General features: G+C 40.1%; 1 protein-coding gene across 6 annotated transcripts in view; it reads left to right on the top strand.

The window, feature by feature from the left end:
• Positions 1–19,928, top strand: part of PIP5K1B (phosphatidylinositol-4-phosphate 5-kinase type 1 beta) — a 168,108-nt gene that overhangs the window by 109,340 nt on the left and 38,840 nt on the right. For 5 of the 6 annotated variants that reach the window (XM_037901862.2, XM_043547686.1, XM_043547684.1 and 2 more), the window contains 6 exons: positions 3,020–3,231; positions 5,763–5,846; positions 5,976–6,024; positions 6,925–7,009; positions 13,288–13,443; positions 14,700–14,844. In XM_037901862.2, the coding sequence (XP_037757790.1) occupies positions 3,020–3,231; positions 5,763–5,846; positions 5,976–6,024; positions 6,925–7,009; positions 13,288–13,443; positions 14,700–14,844 (731 nt within the window). The remainder of the gene's footprint in view (positions 1–3,019; positions 3,232–5,762; positions 5,847–5,975; positions 6,025–6,924; positions 7,010–13,287; positions 13,444–14,699; positions 14,845–19,928) is intronic. The other variant, XM_043547685.1, reaches the window with a different exon arrangement.

Genomic DNA, 19,928 nt, shown 5'->3' with positions numbered 1-19,928 from the left:
GTCGACATACCTAGATTGACTTACCGTGGTGTCTTCACGCCAGTGAGTCGACTGCCGCCGCTCCCCCGTCAACTCTGCTTGCGTCTTTCGCGGCACTGGAGTTCCGGAGTCGACGGGAGAGCACTTAGGGATCTATTTATCATGTCTAGACTAGACGTGATAAATCGACCCCCGATATATTGATCGCTACCAGCCGATCCGGCGGGTAGTGTAGACCTACCCGAAGGTTCACATAGGTTGCTGCATGTAAAAATGAAATATGTGCTGAGGGTCTGCCTAGGAAAAAATGTCACTTTGCTCACTTCAGTTTCCAAGAAATTTAGAGCAGCTAAGTAGTAGTACATGGTTAGTTTTAGTGATCCTGGAACAAAAATGAGGACAGCAATGAAACTCTTAGTCACTATTTAGCACAAGGAGCAGGGGCAAAAGGAGATGAGGGTGGATCACTTCAATAGGAGTTCTTCTGTATTGCACAATATATCCCTCTGCACTGGCAAGCTGGATATACACCTTAGTCTTTCAAGAAACTGTATCAGATATTAACTTGATGTTAGACCTTGATTTTAATTCAGCGGAACCATGAAGTATCTAATCCCAAAGGGGTGGAGAATGGGGCAAGCACAGATTTCATTAAAGCAAAGAATGTGAGCTGATTTTTTTTTAAGTGAAGTGCACAAATGAAAATGGCACCATCTTCCCAAACTTATTTAGTTGATGAAATCAGGATTTACATAGACACTAATATTGGCTGTAATACCAGAGTAGTATTTTCAGAAGGGCAAATGTTAATTTACCTTTTATGTTTGTGCAATATGCTAGACATCCGCTTTCTCTCCATTTTAAATGGCACACGCACAAGTTGTCTTGTACCATCTATTTTTATAAAAATAGGCAACCTATGAAAATAAACCTTTTTAAAACAAACTTTATTTACTGTGGCAGGGGCAAAGAGAACCGTACTTGTGTGAGTTCCTGACTCTAGTATTCTAATGTATTCATGCAATACAGGATCTTGTATTCCTTAACGACACTGTTTTTTTGCAGTTCCAGATTCCCAATGCCATAAACCAGGAAGTGTTTAGTGACCCATCAGTCCCACATTCTGTGTAATGAATTAGATTTTCCTGATCTTCTCATGTGCTATTCTAGATTCTTTTATTTTACTGTTGCCCAAAAGCCTGTATTAGCAGGATCAGAGGATGTGCTGGGGTGCTGATAGCTTCATCTCATGCATTTGAGTGTATGGAGGCACTTTTCTTGCACTTTGAAGCCAACCTGTTCCTCTTTTACAGAAGAATTCTGCAAGATGTGTGTGTTCGACTTTGCTCAGTTACCTCCTTTATATTCAGACCACTTGCTCAGTCATTTGATATGTGTTACCCCCAGAGATCAGAGTGAGACCTGACCTTTCTGCAGTTAGGGTACAATGTAAGACTTTTTGTGCAAGCCTTTCCACATTAACAATGGTGGTAGAAGGAGGCCTTGATGTTTCTCATGGAAGACAGCTATGAAAAAGGATTTAATTCAGGAAAGTAACACGAGATGCAAGAGTTGCAGAATGGGGATAGAACGGATACTAATATCAAGTGTGTGTATATATATGTGTGTGTGTGTGTATATATGTATGCCTTCTAGTTACTACAGTGATGAGTGCTTTAGAAATGTGCATATTGAATAAAACAGCCTCCCCACATCCAAGTCTGCAGTCAATGGTTGGTAAGATACAGTGTTTTCATAGGTGGTGGATCTCCCAGCTATGTTGAAATCTTTTCTGATCTCCTTTTGAAAATGCAAGTATGTGCACTGGGTTTCATAAATTAACCCAGTGTTTTATGTAAAACACCAATTCAGTCAGGCTCTGATAAGCTTGACTGAATTGGCACACCTGGAGTTACTGTGCTTCATTTGTTGTCTCTGTAAAATCAAATTGTTCTTGTTCCTGGTAAAATGACATAACATTTTGCAGTTCAGTGCCAAAAATTACAACATTATCAGTAAGGCATCTTGTATCAAAATCTGTGTTAAATTCTTGAGCTGCATGAAGAAAAGGGCACCCGTTGCTCCATATTTCTCTTTGAGATTACAGGAAGTTAAATAGGTTGCTATTCCTGTGCCAAACAGGGCTTTCATACAGGATGTTTGATACAATACCTATCTGTCGCTGATTCTGATATAGTATTAAAAGGTAAAAAGGGGGACTGAAGGAGATTCTAAGAACAGTTAATTGATTCAGACAGTGGTTTTTTCCTTTTAATGGAGTTCCTCTGGATTCATACTGGTGCAACTGAGATTAGAATCTCTTACATACTTGCAAGAATGGGGAAGTGGAACCTGTCAAGGTCAGGGAGTCAATGTGATTGGTAGGACCAGGGGAGGGAACTGGTTAAAAATCAAGTCATAGTTCAAGTATAAAGTTTATATTCGCCAGTTTTGGCCTGTTACGGAGAGATTGTCAAAGGCACAAATGGGAGTTAGATGCCAAATCCGACTGACTTTTCATGGGAGTGGGGCATCTTGACTGCCCCTTTTCCTTTTTGAAAATCTGCCCTTCAAGGATTTTGTTCAGCACTGGGTTTGTCTATGTATAGCAGATAGGGTAAAAATAATGTATATAGTGCATCAGAGTAGAAGACAACTAATTAACTGCTTCCTCACTAGAAATGAAATGGAGTTGCTGGTGAGGCAAACTCTCCAGCTGAAAATGGCCTTAGATTAGGCCTTACATTTCTATGTACTTTAGTTTTCCAGCTTTTAATGAGGGTGCTGTGATGGTTAGCTTATTAACATTTGTAAGTTGCTTTGGGAATCTCAGACAGAAGGTGGGAGGCTAGTACAAAAATATTACTTTGGTTAACGTTTCTGCAAACTGTCATCGTCAAACCCATTATATTGACATACCTGTATGGGTTTTTTCCTTTTATTTGGATTTTCTCCAGTGGTTGAATTACACAGCAGAAATTTAAATTGTGTGTAGTCATTTGTGTGTGTTACAGTACACGCAGTCATTCTTCATTAATAGGTGCTGGAAAGCTTTAAAATCATGGATTATAGTCTGCTGCTGGGGGTCCATGTATTGGACAGTATCACAAAAGAGAAGGATGGGGAGAGTTCCCAGAATGCATCTGATGCCAAACGTCCTGGGGGACAGAAAGTTCTCTATTCTACAGCCATGGAATCCATACAGGGTCCTGGAAAGTCTGGGGAATCTGTCACCACAGAAGCTACAAATACGTAAGTCCCCAAAATCTGTTAAAAATTGACTGGGAATTTCTAAATTTTATTTCTGCAAACTGTTTTACGTTATATTAAATCTAACTCTGGCTAGCTTCCCATCCAGGAAGGCACTACGTAGGAGTGACTGAAGGATTAAGCTAAATGCTTTCTTAAAAAACATTCCAGGCTTGCATACCAAGGTTCACTGGAGACCAGGAAATAAAAACTTTGATTCAGTTTATTCATCTTTAAATACATGATAGCAATTGCAGTTCTAATTCAGAACAATTTATCGGCACGTAGTGAACTCACTTGTAATGACTTTCATTATATATCTTTTATAAGACCTCCACACAATCTCTGTTTAACTGTAAACAGTGTCATGCACTGTGAGCAAAGCGATTATTGATATTGATTATGTTGATATTTCTGTAGTGCCTGTCATCCCAAAGAAATGTACTCACTACATACACAGGAATTGCTTCACCAACTGTTGAAGTGCAGCCACCGCTGAGGTGGAACAAGACAGATATTTTAACAGGTTACAGAAACACCACACTACAGTTCAGAACATATTACTCTCCTCTTCCTATCTAACTGAAGCTGCAGAGGAATTTTAGATGGGCAGATTGTAATTATCCAGGCTGGAATTCAGCCAGAACACCGATGTTAAGACTCCTTCACTTACAAATAGTGCCATGGAATTTTTAATAACCATGGTGATCAGCACCTCTGCTTTATATCACATTCAAAAGACAATACTTCTGTCACCTTAATGTCTGACAACAGGCTGTGACATGCAGAGAATTTTAAGGTTGTGACAGATACATTTTACAGAAAGGGGTGAAACATTTCAACTTTTGTCATTCCAAGAATCAAGGGCTCCTCAGATTATTCTATCCTTGATGTATGTTCAGTGCTAATAAGAGAGTTACAGTCAGCATTCTTATTCTGTGTAATCAATCCTTGATATAATAGAGACTTAATTTCACATTGAAAAGGGCTTACTGTCCATTAACCAGGGACTTATGCAGGTAAATACCATTAATGCTAATGAAGCATGGGTTTAAACTTACAACAAATTAATGGGAGGATAATACTGTTCTGTTCCCAGCTTTGCCACTGGACTGCTGGGTGACCTTGGAGAAGTCACTTTACCTTCCAGTGCGGCAGTTTCCCCATATGAAAGTGAGGATAATAATACTGACCTCCTTTGTAAAGCACATTGAGATCTGCTGACAAAAAGTGCTATATAAGAGCTAGGCATTATTATTTATTATTATTATTTATTTATTCACAACTTCAAATGTTTGAAGCACGAGAATATAAGTTGAGACAAAGAGCTGAATTGTGCCCAGGGTGTACAATATTACACTCTCATTTGCATCCAAGAATGAGCCGAGTTATACTGAACCAATGCTCAAGCATGGTGGTGGGGACTTTGTGTTATTGGAAGTGTTCTGTTTTCAATGAGTCTTAAAGCATAGGATCATCAAAAATCCTATGGCATTATTTACATGAGTAGGGATGTTGGGTAAAATTTTAAGTGCCCAGGAGACTTAGAAACCTAGGCCCCATTGAAAGTCAATTGAATGTTGGCTTCTAAGGCCTTGTCTACACTACACAGTTTTTTGTCCACAAAAGTAAGCTTTTGTCGACAAAACAGTGGAGGTGTACACAATGAAATGCTCAGCCCGTTCATGTCACTCTTTTGCTCTGCTGGCATAATAAACGAGAGGTGGAGGGCTTATGTCTGTGTAGTTAGGGCTATAGGTGCTGACTTCTTCCTTTTCCCCGGTGGTGCTCAACCCCTGCTCAGTCCCAGGCCTGCCCCTGCTCCACACCTTCCCCCAAATCTCCGCTCCGCCCTGCCTCTTCCTGCCCAGTTCCTCCCACTCCCCCAAGCGCGCCCCATCCCTGCTCCTCCCCCCCCTCCCCCAGCACCTCCTGCATGCCACAGAACAGCTGATTGTAGTGGGTGGGAGGTACTGGGAGGGAGAGGGAGGAGTTGATCAGCAGGACTGCCGGCGGGTGTTAAGTGAACATTAATTTTTTTCCGTGGGTGCTCCAATGCTGGAGCTCCCACGGAGTCGGTGCCTATGGTTAGGGCAATGCAGTGTTTTGTGTAGACACTGCATTCTGTACACTGGCTGTTGTCCGCCATGAAATTGACAAGAAAGCCAGGCACCTAGAGCCCAGCTGCTCCCAGAGCTGGGGCAGCTGGACCCCACTCCTGGCTGGGAATGTTGGCTGTCTTGTGATTTTTCACGGCTCAGGAGCTGGGTGGGGGAGCGGAGGTGGGACGCAAGGGCAACTGGACCCCGCTCCCCAAGGGCAAGAAGGCCCTGGGTGGCTTCCCCCCTCCACACCCCACCACCCCCCTGCTCCCAGTGAGGAGGCAAGAAGCCCTGGGCAGCTTGCATTCAACAACTAGCCTTAATGCTGCTGATTTTTTTTTAAAGTAAATGCAGTTCACCTTCTAAATAGTGACATTAAAAAGGTCTGATAAAATACAACATCTAATAGAATTATTTTGTTGTTGCCATTAGAATGGGAGGCATTCCAGCTAAAAGCCATAAAGGAGAAAAGCTGCTTCTATTTATGGGTATTATTGATATCCTACAGTCTTACAGGTAAGTGGCAGTTTAGAATGGAAATATTTTGCTATATGTTAAGCCATTATCTTAATAAAGTATTCTGAGATCACTGCAAGATGAGGGAATTTCACAACGTTTTTTTTTTAAATTTATTTAATTGCTTAGGTTAATGAAGAAGCTAGAACATTCCTGGAAAGCACTTGTATATGATGGGGTAAGTTGCTTCTTAAATTATTAGCATTTTTCAGAATAAAATTCTGATTCTTGTTTAAGACAGTGAGCTATTACGTTTATAATCCACCCATCACTGGTATCTAGGCAATTAGATGTGATTTTGTTTCAGTATGTTTTTCCTTAATAATTTTAGTTATGTGATTTCTGACATATGTTCATCTTATTTTGCTGATTGTTTAATTTTTTTAAATAAAAGATAAAAAGAAAAACAGATACACATGCAAAGGTGACCAGATCATCCTTATAACTACACTGTACCAGGTTACTCAAAACTATCCTCACAATACAACTAAAATGTGGATGGAGTAATCCATCCCAAAAACTAATTTAAAGTTAATTAAATACTCAAGGTGTGCCCTGAATCAACATCAGTCCAGTTGCAAAGGATGTCATGCAGGGCAGAATTTGGCCTCAGGGTATTCAGTGGGCCCTTAGATGCACTGCCATGTTAAGTGCCCATCAGTGCTTGATTAAAGCATTCCAATAAGGAATTTGGTCGTTTTAGGGCACCCATGTTTGAATATTGAGCCTTCAGTTGAGATTTTTACCCAAAAAGGGAAATGACACATTTTTAAATATGAACAAGACTTTGTAAAATATGAATCGAATAAATTATAAAGGGGTATTTCTAAATTATCTTGAATGCTTAAAATAATTAGACCGATCTTTTGTCAAGATTACAGTGAAATAAAATGGGTGGCAGAGGGGTGTAGTAATTACACAGTAACCTCTGAGAAGGTAAAATCCTAGATCTCCTTGCATGAATTCCCAAACAGGGCATGATATAACTTACCCAAAACGTGTCAGGTTTTTCTCTTGCACATATCATCTTGAATTGCATATGAAGAGTGTAACTTTAAGGTCTTTTCTGTCTTTTTAGGACACTGTTTCAGTCCACAGACCAAGTTTTTATGCAGACAGGTTTTTAAAGTTCATGAGTTCGAGGGTTTTCAAAAAAGTTCAAGGTAAGGGTTTGTCATTGTAAGTCATTGCCTTTTATAGTGTGTTACACTCCTGTAGAATAGTACCCTTCATTTAGGGATCTCACAGCACTTTACAAACACTAAGAGCCCAAACCTTCTGATCATTGAAGCCAATAGGAGCTTTCCCTATATCTTTGGAATTAGGACATTTGTGATTTATTTTTAAATGTCAGGGACATTTAAAGCTAATAGGTAACACCCTATCCTGCAGCCCTTGTTCACATGAGTAGTCCCATTGACTTGAATGTATCTAAGTCACATAAATGAAGATTGAAAGATTGGGCCCTAAATCTGACAAATTTGGTAAGGATGGACCTTCTCCGATTCCTTTTCTGTTGTGCTTTAGGGTTTGAGAATCTGGAAAGATGAAGGTGTCTAAATTATTAAATTCTCTCCTCTTTGTGATTAAAATCCTATTTCAACTTTTTTTCTCTTCATTTCGCCTTTCTTTAATCATCTAACTCATTTCAAGATTAATGGGCACGTCACTAGAAGTTAGTTGTGCAGAAATGAGAAAGCACCACCAAAAGATTACAAAAATACTTCAATAAGGATACAAAGATCCGTGTAACCAGAGAGGGCCACCAGTAGTGCAGGCAGCGATGAAACTCTCTGCTGAATTAAATTTAAAATGTTGCTGGAGGGTTTATTAACCACATTTATCACCCTCATCCTTACCCGCTGAAATGGCACTAGATTCTCTGACTTAAAAGAGCAGGAGTATCTATAACATTCAAAAGTACAAGATGTGAGAGCCCATTCCTCTCTAACCAGACAAGAAGTGAAACTAGGAAGACCTAGAAAGACCTTAGAGTAGAACAAATAACATTCCAGTAATTACCTTCCATTTGGGTGTGGGAAGCTGGTTTTCAGTAAAAGTTTTTGAGAAATAACTGAGATATTTTGTTTCTTGATTCCAAATTGTGCTGCATAAAGAGAAGAACAAATTAATATTGGCATAGTTCCATAGCCCTGCCAAACAGGGTACAGCAGGTCTTCAGGTTCCCAGTTTTCTCCTCCAGTTACTTGTGAGGCAGGGAGCTCAGTAACACTGTAAACCATGGCTTCTCTGGACAGTCTTTTCCACAGGCCTCATCCAACCCTGGTCCCTGGAGAGTCAAATCTGAACCCCTGGTTAAGCGATTCCTCAGCCGTCCTGCATGGGGCTGGGTACCGACTCAAGCAGGCTTCCCAGGCCCTGCTTCACAGAACCTCTTCTATCTCCTGTAGTCAAATACTAGCTGGGTTTTTATCCTGTTCAGGAGGTAGCTCCCTGATTATCCTCTGGCTCTGATTCTCCATGCTTGTCCACTGCTCCTTTAAACACCTATTCCTTAAAGAGGCAATGTCATGAAACAGGTTGGATGGCTCCAATCCCCACTACTCCTTTAAGAGGATAGATCTCCCTGTTACACAAGCTAAAAAGACACATGCTATAATTATTTCCTAAGGCATATGTTGTTCCAAAGTTGCTACTAAGATCTTAGACCTAGATTCTCCCTAATTAGATCCTCACATGGATGACGCCTCTTGGACACCACCCCCTGGGCCCTGCAGAGGGCTTTCCACATAGAGGAAAGGGTTGAGTAAACAGGATGATGCAGGAGAATCTTGGAGGAATCTCCTTATGGAGATTTACAAGCAAAAAGTGCCCTTCCACAGCTTTTAACCCTGGAGGCAGTGCTTACTTTATGCCAGGGCTGAGACCTGGCACCTCTAGGCTTAGCTGTTCATAGCCCCAGCACCTCTAGGCTTGCTATGTCAGTTATGAGAGTAAAAAAATTGCTTGAGTCCCCACACCTCTTTCATTACAAATTAAGCACTGCTTGGGAGGGACAGTCTGGCCCTTGGGTTATGCGTACTCAGTCTGGGTTGCTGGGTTATCAAAATTCGGAACATGATTTGTTTCAGAAAAATTTTGCTGTCTGACCTCCATGTATTCAAATTTGGTTAAATTAATATAGATTCTATTAAACCCTTATTCCTGGTAAGCCATACTGAACATTGAGCCCATAAAATAATGCAGTCCTTGACTTTGATGATTTTCTAAGAAATCATTGAAATAATTTTTATATTAATGTATTACTATTATTGTACATTTGATTTGAACTCAACATTAATTCTTGTACAATATTTATGCATTATGTTTGTAACCAAAAACAGGTTTCAATTAAGGTTTCGATTCGTTTTCAGTTAAGATCTTTTGAAATTCTTCTACTCAGGGCTTCTGATTTTTTGGCTTTAACTAATAAACATTGATAAAATACCCCAAGAAAAAAAATTAAATAGGTGTTTATCCAATAACCACCAGAAAAACACCAGAAATGGTTACTTGTAACTACGGGCTTGTCTACACAGAGCAGTAAGGCGAACTATGAGGGGTGTGATTTCTAAAGTGCTCTAATGTGTCGTGCGTTAATTGGTCCATGTAAACCCTCTTGGTGTGCACTAAAGGTTTCTCCGTATGCTATAACATAGTGCTCTTTGAAACAGCACTACATTAAAGAGCACAAGTGAACATTACAAAGAAATTATTCATTATAGTAGTATATGCTATAAAGTATATCATATACGTGACTCATTACAGTATATGCAGAGAAAGTCCTGAAAATCTCCAATTTTTGGACATCTACATAAAACTCAAAATACACTAAAAATAAACCCAGAAATATGAAATTATTAAACCCCCCAAAAACAGAAGCCCTACATGTACTGCTTGTTTGCTTCTTGCACTTCATATAGCTTAGGCAGTGAAATTAAGCTGGTTCTTTTCAAGTTTCTGTTTTTAAGTACTGAAGGGCTTTTATAAAAAAATAAAATCTTGAAATATTTTCAAAATGTAATTTCATGAAAACATTTCTCTTGTTAGGTTTTTTAATACTCATGTGGGTACATGTGATCAGAATCTAAATTTTGGGCCAGAGCTACAATATAATACTTGAATTTTCCTTTAAAATGATTCACTTCAAGAATGTGCTATATGTGAAAGAAAGCAACCAGGCCCCTCAGTTGGGTTTTATAAATAAATAGTTGATTTTTCTCTTCGCTGTCTTGCAACTCTAATGATATTTACTAATGTCCAAATCTAATCCATGCTAATAAGAAAGTTGAAAAGCATTTTTATAGGAGTGTGACAAGGTATACATGAAGAAGACTGGTCTTGCTAGTTGGGACTGGGATCATGTCTACCTTCTGCTTACACGATGCCTAGCCCAATAGGGCCCAATTTTTATCACGGCAGGTGGTTGTTACTATAACATAAGTAACCATTAGTAATACATAAAAGGGAAGAAGTAGTTATATGGTTGAAGCACAGGAATTGGAATCAAAGTTCTACTCAGTCACAGACTTACTGTATGACCACAAGCAAGTAACTTAGCCTTTTAATACCTCATTATTAAATGGGGGAAAAGGTACTTCCTCAGCACACAGGGGTCTTGGGCTGTTTAGTTGATTCTGGTTTATAAAGTTCTCTGTAATCCTTAGAATGAGCTGAAGAAATGCAGAGGAGCAGTTGTTTGTTTTTATGGCATAATATGTTTAAAAGAATGCTAAGGCAGCAAATGGAAGCACTCAAAAGTTAGGAAATGCTTAAATTGAGGTTGTGGGTGCAGCCTTAACTCTGCATTTCTGTTATAATGTTTAATTACATGATCATATGCTACTATTTACCTAGGGCCTATGCTTCATAAGGGGGCAGGTTGGACCGTGTCTAGCAAATGGGATTAGCATCAGTCTTCCTTTCTTCTAGTAGTAGTCTTGTCTAAATCTTGACTAAATCTTTACTCATAGTGTGGGCTGTTGAGAGGTTTAAGGAGCCAACATGCCCCATGTTTTCAAAGGGGCCATACCATGCCTCTACTTTTGAATGCAGTTTTAATTCACTATCTTTTGAGTATTGAAGGGGGAAAAAAACAGAGCAAAATTAAAGGTCACTTTTGAAGATTTGGCCCTTGAAGTTTTTCACACTAACTTTAGGTATGATAGCACTGAAAATGTCAGATACCTTTTTTAAATTCTTTGAGTTAAATAAGCTTTTCACTTGTAATTGTGTCCTCAAGAAGATTTAGATTTACATAATATTAAAGCCATTTTGGTTGTAAACAATTACAGATGAAAATTGGACAGTCACTAGCTAATTATGAGATAAAGCGATTATCTGGTAAAATCTGATTCTAGCAAGCTGTTTTTACTGGCTCTTTCCATCAAAAGTTATATTCAGGTTTTATTTTCATTAAAAATTCCAGACTGGAAGCCAATATTTTTCACATTGTACTGGCCTTTATTCATCTACATTTGATCTAAAGACAATAGTATTATTGTCCAGCAGACCAGAATTCAAAAATTATTCTTGGAAAGATCCAAATGTGGATGATCTGACTCAACTCATGAAATTCTGTGCCCTTTGTCATACATTAATGGGAGTACCTAACAGCCCAAATCAGGGCTCTGTTTTGTGAGTTGCTGGGAAAATGCACAATTAAAAGCCCTTCTCCTGACAAAGTGATCTAGACCATGAGAATACTAAAATGTGATTCAGCATGGGGGAAATGTAAGCTAATATATCTGAGGTAATGTAACCTGATTAGCCATAGGGAAAGGAAACAATACTGTTCCATGACAGTGCCTTTAGTGTAACTATGCTTGGAATATTAATTTTTGTTGGTTGGTTACTAGTTGGGCTACTCTCAGACTTTGGTCTGTTCTCAATCTGCTCCTGTCTTATTCCCAGGAAGACCATATATTGTTGGTGACTAGGTTGAAAGACTCCGAGTATTTGCCTTCTATCCCTTTTTGGGCTCAATCTTCTTAGTTATAGTTTTCCATCTTCTTTCTTGCTCTTCAAAACTAATCGTATCTAAAGTTCTAACGTGATGTATCTGATGGTTCTTTTCACGGTTTGCTCTTGACACAAGACTGTGTATCTACTTGTATATTAAAGGTTTTAAGGACATTTTCATTTTTTTTGCAAAATAAAGAATTCAGAATGTCCTATTTAGCCAAATTATGTAAGGCTGCTAGCTTCCTCTGAGAATGTCTTTAAAAACTTTCAATCCTCCGGTCCCTCTGCTGGGTCCCTCTGCTTTCAATCCTCTGGTCCCTCTGCTCGTTGATCAGAGGTTCTGCTGCGTTCTATGGTAACGGTCTCTGATATTACCCTGCTCTCCTTTCGCTTCCAGCTAATCCTGAGACTCTATTAATATGCTTCCATTAGGACAGGTAGCTTTTCTAAAATAATTGTGCATTGGGAATGCTGTCAACTGGCCATCCCGGCAAGCCTAATGGCAGTGCAATGAAGTTCCCCATGGATGAGGATCAAAGTTTCAGCCCTGAGCTTTTCAGGGTAGTAGAGGCTGTAAACACTGTAAAGGCAGCAACCTCACCATCTAAAAGAAGCTTCTTTCTGGCACTTGGTCTTGTGGCATCCTGTGTGAAGAAGTAAGGCTTGTAGAACTCCTAAAAGACTTCAGTGATTATTTATTATTTATTTGTATGAACATAGTGCTTTGGAGCTCTAGCAATGTCAGTAGCTCATTTTGGGAGGATGGCTTGGGAAATGGATGAGAGATTAGGTGGCCTTTTCAATCAGGGTCCTTGGAAGGAAATATTTTGGCAGTCATGAGACAGGACAGTCTGAATTCTGTTGCTCACCATTGTAGATCCATGGAAGTTTGAGTTCCATTGTTCATTTTGCAATGCAGGGAGATCACAGTAGGAGAGCAGTCTCACTCCAGTGTCTTAACCACAACTCTGTCTATATGCTTTTACAGTGGAACACCCCAGTGTTCAATGCACAGAACAAGAGTTTACCTGGCCTTTTAAACAGACAAAATTGTGATAATCAGGGACAGTGTTAGGCATAGGCCAGTTCAGCGTTAGCATAGCCATTGCCTACGGCATCCTCTTTAGGGGTTCTCTTCCTGCCTTTCATTATCCTGCATTCTGTTCTTTTTCTCTGACTTTTACAGGCAGATACTCAAGTTATGACTTGCAGTGTAGAAAATGTCAAAAGCAATTAACAGGCAGTAGTCTTTTTGGCCCTAAGACCATAAAACCGCAATTCAGACTTTGAGACACAATGTCTAATATGGACTCTGTAGAATAAAACTGGTATATGCTAAAATGTTCTTATCTAGATTTATTCTTGATCTGCATTTAGAAAGGGGTTTGTAGTTAGTAAAACTATATGCAGTCTGTGAAAGATGAATAAAACACTATAATTCACCAGCTTTGTTCATTACACTTTTTTCTTAATGCAGCTCTAAAGTCCTCTCCTTCCAAGAGACGATGCAGTTCCATTGCAGCCCTAAAGGCAACATCACAAGAAATTGTGTCTGCTGTTAGCCAAGAATGGAAGGATGAAAAGCATGACATGCTTACTGAAGGACAAAGCTTTTCCAGCCTTGATGAAGAAGGTAATATTTTGGAATGGCTAACCTGGGTATCAGTGCCACAGTTGTTCAAAATAGAGAACCTAGATTGTGCTAAATGTCTTATCTAGCTGCATAAGCATGTTCTTTGGCTTTAAAGAGGTTTACAGGTGTGGAAGTGTGCCTGCATCACTGACTAGATCTTATTAACTATTAATCTCATCAGTTAAACGTGTTAGATTGCTTCTGGAAAATTAGTATTGTTATACTGTGTGCATGTGTGTTGTTTAGATACTGATAGGATATAACATAATATGCCTGGGGGAATTCTACGCCACTGTGCACATGCAGAATTCATGTCCCTTACAAACCCCACCTGCCACCCCGCAGAAAATAGATTCTGCCAGGGAGATGCTGCAATTACACCTTTTGCCCACCAGGGGCTGTTGTGGCACCAGAAGAGAGGGCAGCCAGCAGTGGCTCCCTTCCTCACAGTGCCTTGCCCACAAAGCCAGGTGAGGAGGCACGGGATATGGGGGGGATGGAAAGAGGGGAGCACATGGGGCTGCTGTTGGGGGGTCACATAGACTGGGGTTCAGACGCGCTAGTGGGGGGACAGACTGCGGTGTGGGAGCTAGTGGAGGGACAGCACTAAGCCAGGACTGAACGGTAGTGGGGGTGCAGGGACACATGGGGACAGGGGCAGATGTGTCTGACTGAATGGGAGAGGCTGGGGGTCAGCCAGGGTCTGCAAGGGGGAGGCTCCCGAACTCGCTAACAATCCCTTCCCCCCGCACCCTATCAAAAAAACTCTTCCATACTTCCCACACCCAGCAATCTTCCAGGTTCACTCCCAGGCTCCTTCTGAGCAATTACTTCGCTCTCCCTCATTTCCTCCATTACCCCTGGCTCCCCCAAGCCTTTGCACTGCTTCTGAGGGGTGCAGGAAATATATTTCTGTATTGGAGTTTAAGTGATTTATTACTTAGTTCTGTATTAATATGCCAAGTAAGGAAACTATTTATCAAAAAACATTTTCCTGAATCTTTTTTGTTGTCTGTACTGTTAGACATATTTGCCGACAGGTATTTTGAAATAAATTACCAAAATAATTGAAACTGTTGTGATTGTTATTTTGACAAATAAAATATGCAGAATTTTAAAATATCGTGCACATAATTTTTAATTATTTGGGAGCAGAATTTCCCCAGGAGTAACATAAACTTCCCTGATAGTTGTATTAGAAATGAGTTTTTTAAAAATGAATATACAGTGAAACATATGTATTTTCTCCTATGCAGTATTAGGGTCACGGCACCGTCCGGATTTAGTGCCAAGCACTCCATCTCTATTTGAAGCAGCTTCCTTAGCAACCACTATTTCTTCTTCTTCTTTGTATGTAGATGAACAGTATCAACGTGATGGAACTCTGCTTTATTCCAGCAGGTAATGGTTTGTTTAATTTAAGTTACTGAAAATACGTTACAGATATCATATCATATGTAGGAAAATATCTTAACCCAGGGAGATATTTTACACATTCTTGCTTGGAAAATAATCTATTTGCATGATTTATGATGGAAATATATTAGGTTCATTAGTCTATTTTCTGATGGGACCAGATTGGGCCAAATTCTGCCTCCTTGTAAAAATGCCCTCCAAACAGGCATATGTGCTACAAAGTAGTATTAATGTGTGCCCATATTTTAACTGCAGTGGTCCTGCATTCCTGTGATACATGTAGGTATCTGCATGTTGGAATAGCATGTCTGTGTTTTTGTGGATTACTGGGTTTTGCACACAGACACTTGGACCCAAAGACCTGGGCTGGAAAACACCTCAGTTCCCCTGCTTGTAGAAAACACATGGAGCAGCACCTCTGGGGGAGTTTGTACAGGAGTCACAGTTGGAGCAGAAAACTTCTGTCTTCAGCCATTGTGTTTTCATGGTATAGTGGAGAGAATTTGCCCTTTCATTTGAAGTTGCCATCTTCTTCCTTGTGTTAACCCCATCAACAGGCCTCTCTATCCTCAGCACTCAAAGGGAACTGTGCGTTGTTTCTAGAATACCCCCTCATTTTCTTGATTCATCTGAGGACTCGTAGTGTCAGTTTATGGTGAGTTTTCATGTCTAGCCGCCAATCTGACACCAACCCTTCTCCTGTTTCAACTGGGCTTCGGACCAGCTATCATGGAGATTTTGGGTTGTTTTTTTTTGTTTTTTTGTTTTGTTTTTTTTTTGAAGTCATCGTCTTATTCATCTTTGCCATATACCATCATGAAATTTTTCATGATGAAGATTTGAAGTCCTCTTCATCATGAAAAGATTCATATTGGTATATGACAAACCACCATAATAAATCTTATCAAATATAAACGTAATGTATCTATGCTCTGCATATAAAGAGGTTAGTGTTTGTAACAGTACGATGTTTTATTAGGTTAAAATATATATTTTGGGTGCCTGCCTTTTTCTACTACTAATACCTTTAGGTTGTTAGACTTTAAAAATTCTTTCAGATTTAATACATATTTACCCATTCATGCTCTTTCTTGACTACCTGTATTTCACTCAGCTTGGCAGCATAGGCACCGACTTCCACTGTTCCCGGTGGGTGCTCGACTCTACCTCCGCCCCTGCACCACTCTCGCCCTGCCCCCATTCCACTCCTTCCCCAAAGTCCCCGCCCCCATTCCACCCCCTTATCCCAAGTCCCCGCCCCATCCCCGCCTCTTCTGCGTCTCCTCCCCTGAGCATGCCGCGCCCTGCTCCTCCCCACTCCCTCCTGGAAAGTCCTAAGCGCCGCCAAACAGCTGTTTGGCATCGGGAAGCGCTGGAAAGTAGTCGGAGGAGCGGGGATGTGGCGCGCTCAGGGGAGGAGGTGGTGGAGGAGGAGAGGTGGGGCAGGGAGGGGAGCTTGGCTGCTGGTGGGTGCAGATCACCCACTAATTTTTCCCTGTGGGTGCTCCAGCCCCAGAGCACCCACGGAGTAAGCACCTATGCTTAGCAGTGAAAATAAATAGCTTCACGTTTGTTACTACAATGAGTTGCTAATCTATTTCGCTTTCTGGGTCCAATGCACTACCACAACTATTACAATGTTAGGGTTATGATATTACAGGTGAATGTAACATTCCAAACTAAAAACTATTTTCATTTCTATTTATATGTAAATACTCACTGTAAACATATCTATTCTTGGATTTTGTAATGATTATTTTAATATTAAATCCTAAACAAACCCAACAGGCTCTTTAAGCTTTTGTCCACATATGCCAAATGAACATATTCACAAACTTAATAGTAAGATGATACAAACAAAAATGTTGAGAACATTTTCAAGGTTGTTAATAGTGAAAATGTTTTCAGTGAACATTCCACATATTGATATTTTATGTAGCTGAGAGCAGAAATTTATTTTTTTTAAATTTAACACGATTTAATTGTAGGTTTTAAGTTTTTATTGTGTTTAGTAGAAATGGTTGGTGTAGGTAATTAAGAAGCTCATACATTCTTTGGTAGTTCAACTGTTGCAGGCTGTTTGGTCAGATTTGTGTCTACTAATTTGCATGGAGGTTGCATTTATATATATATATATATTTTATTTTTCCAGTGAGAGTCATATCAACACAGACTGGTCTTGCAGACCTAATTTAGTATGTAAAGTTAAGCAAACAATTTGCATTTGCAGTACAGTCTCAGGAAACACAAATTTGTGTGCATAAATTATTTGCATGCTCAGAAATTGCTTGTGCCTAAAAATAGGTAGAAAGGGTATAGAAAACTAGTGGGAGAGCAATTGCAATTTTCAGCTGAGGACACATTTGCTATGTCACATGTAATCATTATTTTAAGGCCTTTGTGGGATGTTGTATTCCTTATTTAAACATTACAAGAAGAGAATTAAAGCACCTTTTTATGAATATTTCTTATAATATACAATGACTCTTTACAAATAAGTTTTAAAAGTAATATGTTTTCCATATGATTTCCTTATTACATTATTGTGGTCAGCATAGGCTTGTTTGTGATTCTCTGAATGTCATACATGCTTACATAGAATGAAAAGGAATTAGCTCTTCATTTTGCTTGTATTTGGTGCTCTGCTTTCTTTCCTTCCTTATGTAAGTTTCTTTTGTAAATCTGCAAGGGAGGAGGGAAGCATTTTAATCGCTTTTTACCACTTTTTTGCTTCATCAATCCCATAAATTTAACTTGCCACATAAATCATATTTACTACCATAAATAAAATGCTCTGCAGGAGTAAAAATTGCGTAAGGCATTCAGAATTTAGTGCATCAATTGTCCATATGTACATCCATACAAGGTTTTTTGTGCAGTCTTATAACTGTATACTGCTTTGCATAGTCCTGTGTAGAGGAGGGCAAAATTTGTCAGGCACAGTTTATTTGTAGAATTATATTCGTGAATTAGATGTGAATTTGCCACATGGTTTTGGACAATATTTTTTGTGGGGGACAGGACGACTTCAGCACCATTCACAAAATGGGGGTGGGGAGCATGTGCTGCCTCCATCTCCCCTTCAACCTTTAGCCCAGCGGTTAGGGCATTCATCAGGATGTGGGAGGACCCTTGTTCAGTTCTTCCGTCTGCCTGATGTGGAGGAGGGACTCGAACTTGGGGGTCTCGCTGTCAGGAGAGTGCCCTAGCCATTGGGCTATGGGATATCCTGGGCAGGCCTCTCTCAATCTCTTGTTCTACTTGTATAAATAATTATTCATTGGGCCAGTAAGAGAATTAGAATGGCTCTGTCGACTAGTGGTCAGGCCATTGACATGGGAGGTGGAAGACGCAGGAATCCAGACCAGTGAGAGGTTGCGCCTGCCCTGCAATCTTGGGTACCTCCCAATGCTTCGTTGCTATAGCTCCCAACCAGGGCCACTCACAAACAGCCTAACAGCAGGCAGGTCACACCCTGAGTGTGTGTGTATAGCTGCAGCCCTGGTCTACCAGCTCTGACCCCAGCAGCCTGTCAGCAACACACCAGTCACACTCTGGCTTCCAGCAGCTTTGGTTACTACCTGCAGGGTGACCCCAACAAACTCCCAGACCCAAATTTTCCCAAAAACGTGTTCTGCACTGTCCAGCCATTTCCTAGACAGTCTAGATATTAAAGGTCCATTACCCCTGTAAAGGGTCAATATTCAACAGTTGGCTACTTTAACGGGAGGTACCAAACAGTTCAGTTTAAACACAACAGCGGATTAGTTTAGATTAAAAATAAAACAAGTTTATTTAAGTACAAAGAGGGAGGTTTTAAATGAGTACAAATATAAGTATTAAAATCTGCAGTAGTTACCAGAATAATAAAGATAAAATGCTTCCCAGTAGCAAAAACTTAACAAGCTACATATGATTAAAGGTGAAATCCTTAACATATGTTCCCAGCAACAGGACTGACCAAATTCTCAGGTCAGAGTCTCCCCTCAAAGTCAAAGGGCTGGTTCCATTGTCTTAGGTAATAAAGAGCGAGAACCTGGGGTGTGTTTGCCCCTCACTTTTATAGTCCAGTCACCCTTTGAAATGCATTTTCCTGGGGGTTATCCCTAGATAAAGTTCATTCCAGCTGTGAGGAAGGAGACCTGGAGACTCATGGTGAACGAGGTTCCATATTGTTTGCTAAAATGCAGATTGATTTGTTCCTGCTCCCCTTTGTGGCCAAAGAATGGTGACTTGACAAGTGATTGCCAGTCAACTTTGATAACATATGGCTAGAGGTGTCAGCTTGTCATTTGTCTTTGAAAAATGGGTTTACTCCCACTCCAGACTTGCCTGGTAAACACAGTGTAGTCATAATTTCACTTTGTCCATAACTCTTAATTCGGATTTTGTTCATACGTTACGGAAGGATATTGATGACCATTGTGGTGGTAGTTTTTAAATGATACCTCACAAGGTATATTTTGCACAAAGACCATTACAATAATATGTCGGGTGTGTATACAGGGGTGCTTTCAGTCACATGGGAGGTGGCAGACCCAGGTTCCAGCCTTCCTGCCCCAGTGACTAATTATTTATACAGATTTGAAAACCTTCAACAGGAGAGCATGAGATTCCCATCCCTGACTACCCCAATTACCAGTAGTAACGGCATTCCCCTGGGAGGTGAGGGACCCATGTTCAGCTCCCTCCTACACGTCAGGCAGAGGGGGGAGTTGAACTGGGGTGTGTCACATCCCAAGTGAGTGACATAACTGCTGGGCTGAATGCTATAAGGGAGCTGCTTCCTCCTCTTCCTTAGACTATTGTGTGAATTTGGCCTAGGTTGAACAAAATGTTTCATTTGGCCGAAGCAAAATTTTGGTTGAACTATTTTGGAATTTTCAGTTGCTAGCTTTTTCTTGAACATGAATAAAGAATAAATAGGTTTATTGCCTGCTGGTTATATGTTTAGAACCTGCATTTAAGACACATTCACCAGCAGTTACCTTCAGGTTGATGCATGCAGACAAAAAATTACCATGCTCACCTACTCCAAGAACCAATTGGATTTGTTCATTATTTCAAAA

Source organism: Chelonia mydas, chromosome 5, assembly GCF_015237465.2.
Source record: "Chelonia mydas isolate rCheMyd1 chromosome 5, rCheMyd1.pri.v2, whole genome shotgun sequence".
In the NCBI taxonomy this organism is placed as follows: Eukaryota; Metazoa; Chordata; order Testudines; family Cheloniidae; genus Chelonia; species Chelonia mydas.
Note: the sequence above shows the minus strand (reverse complement) of the source record. Positions and strands in the feature narration are given on the sequence as shown.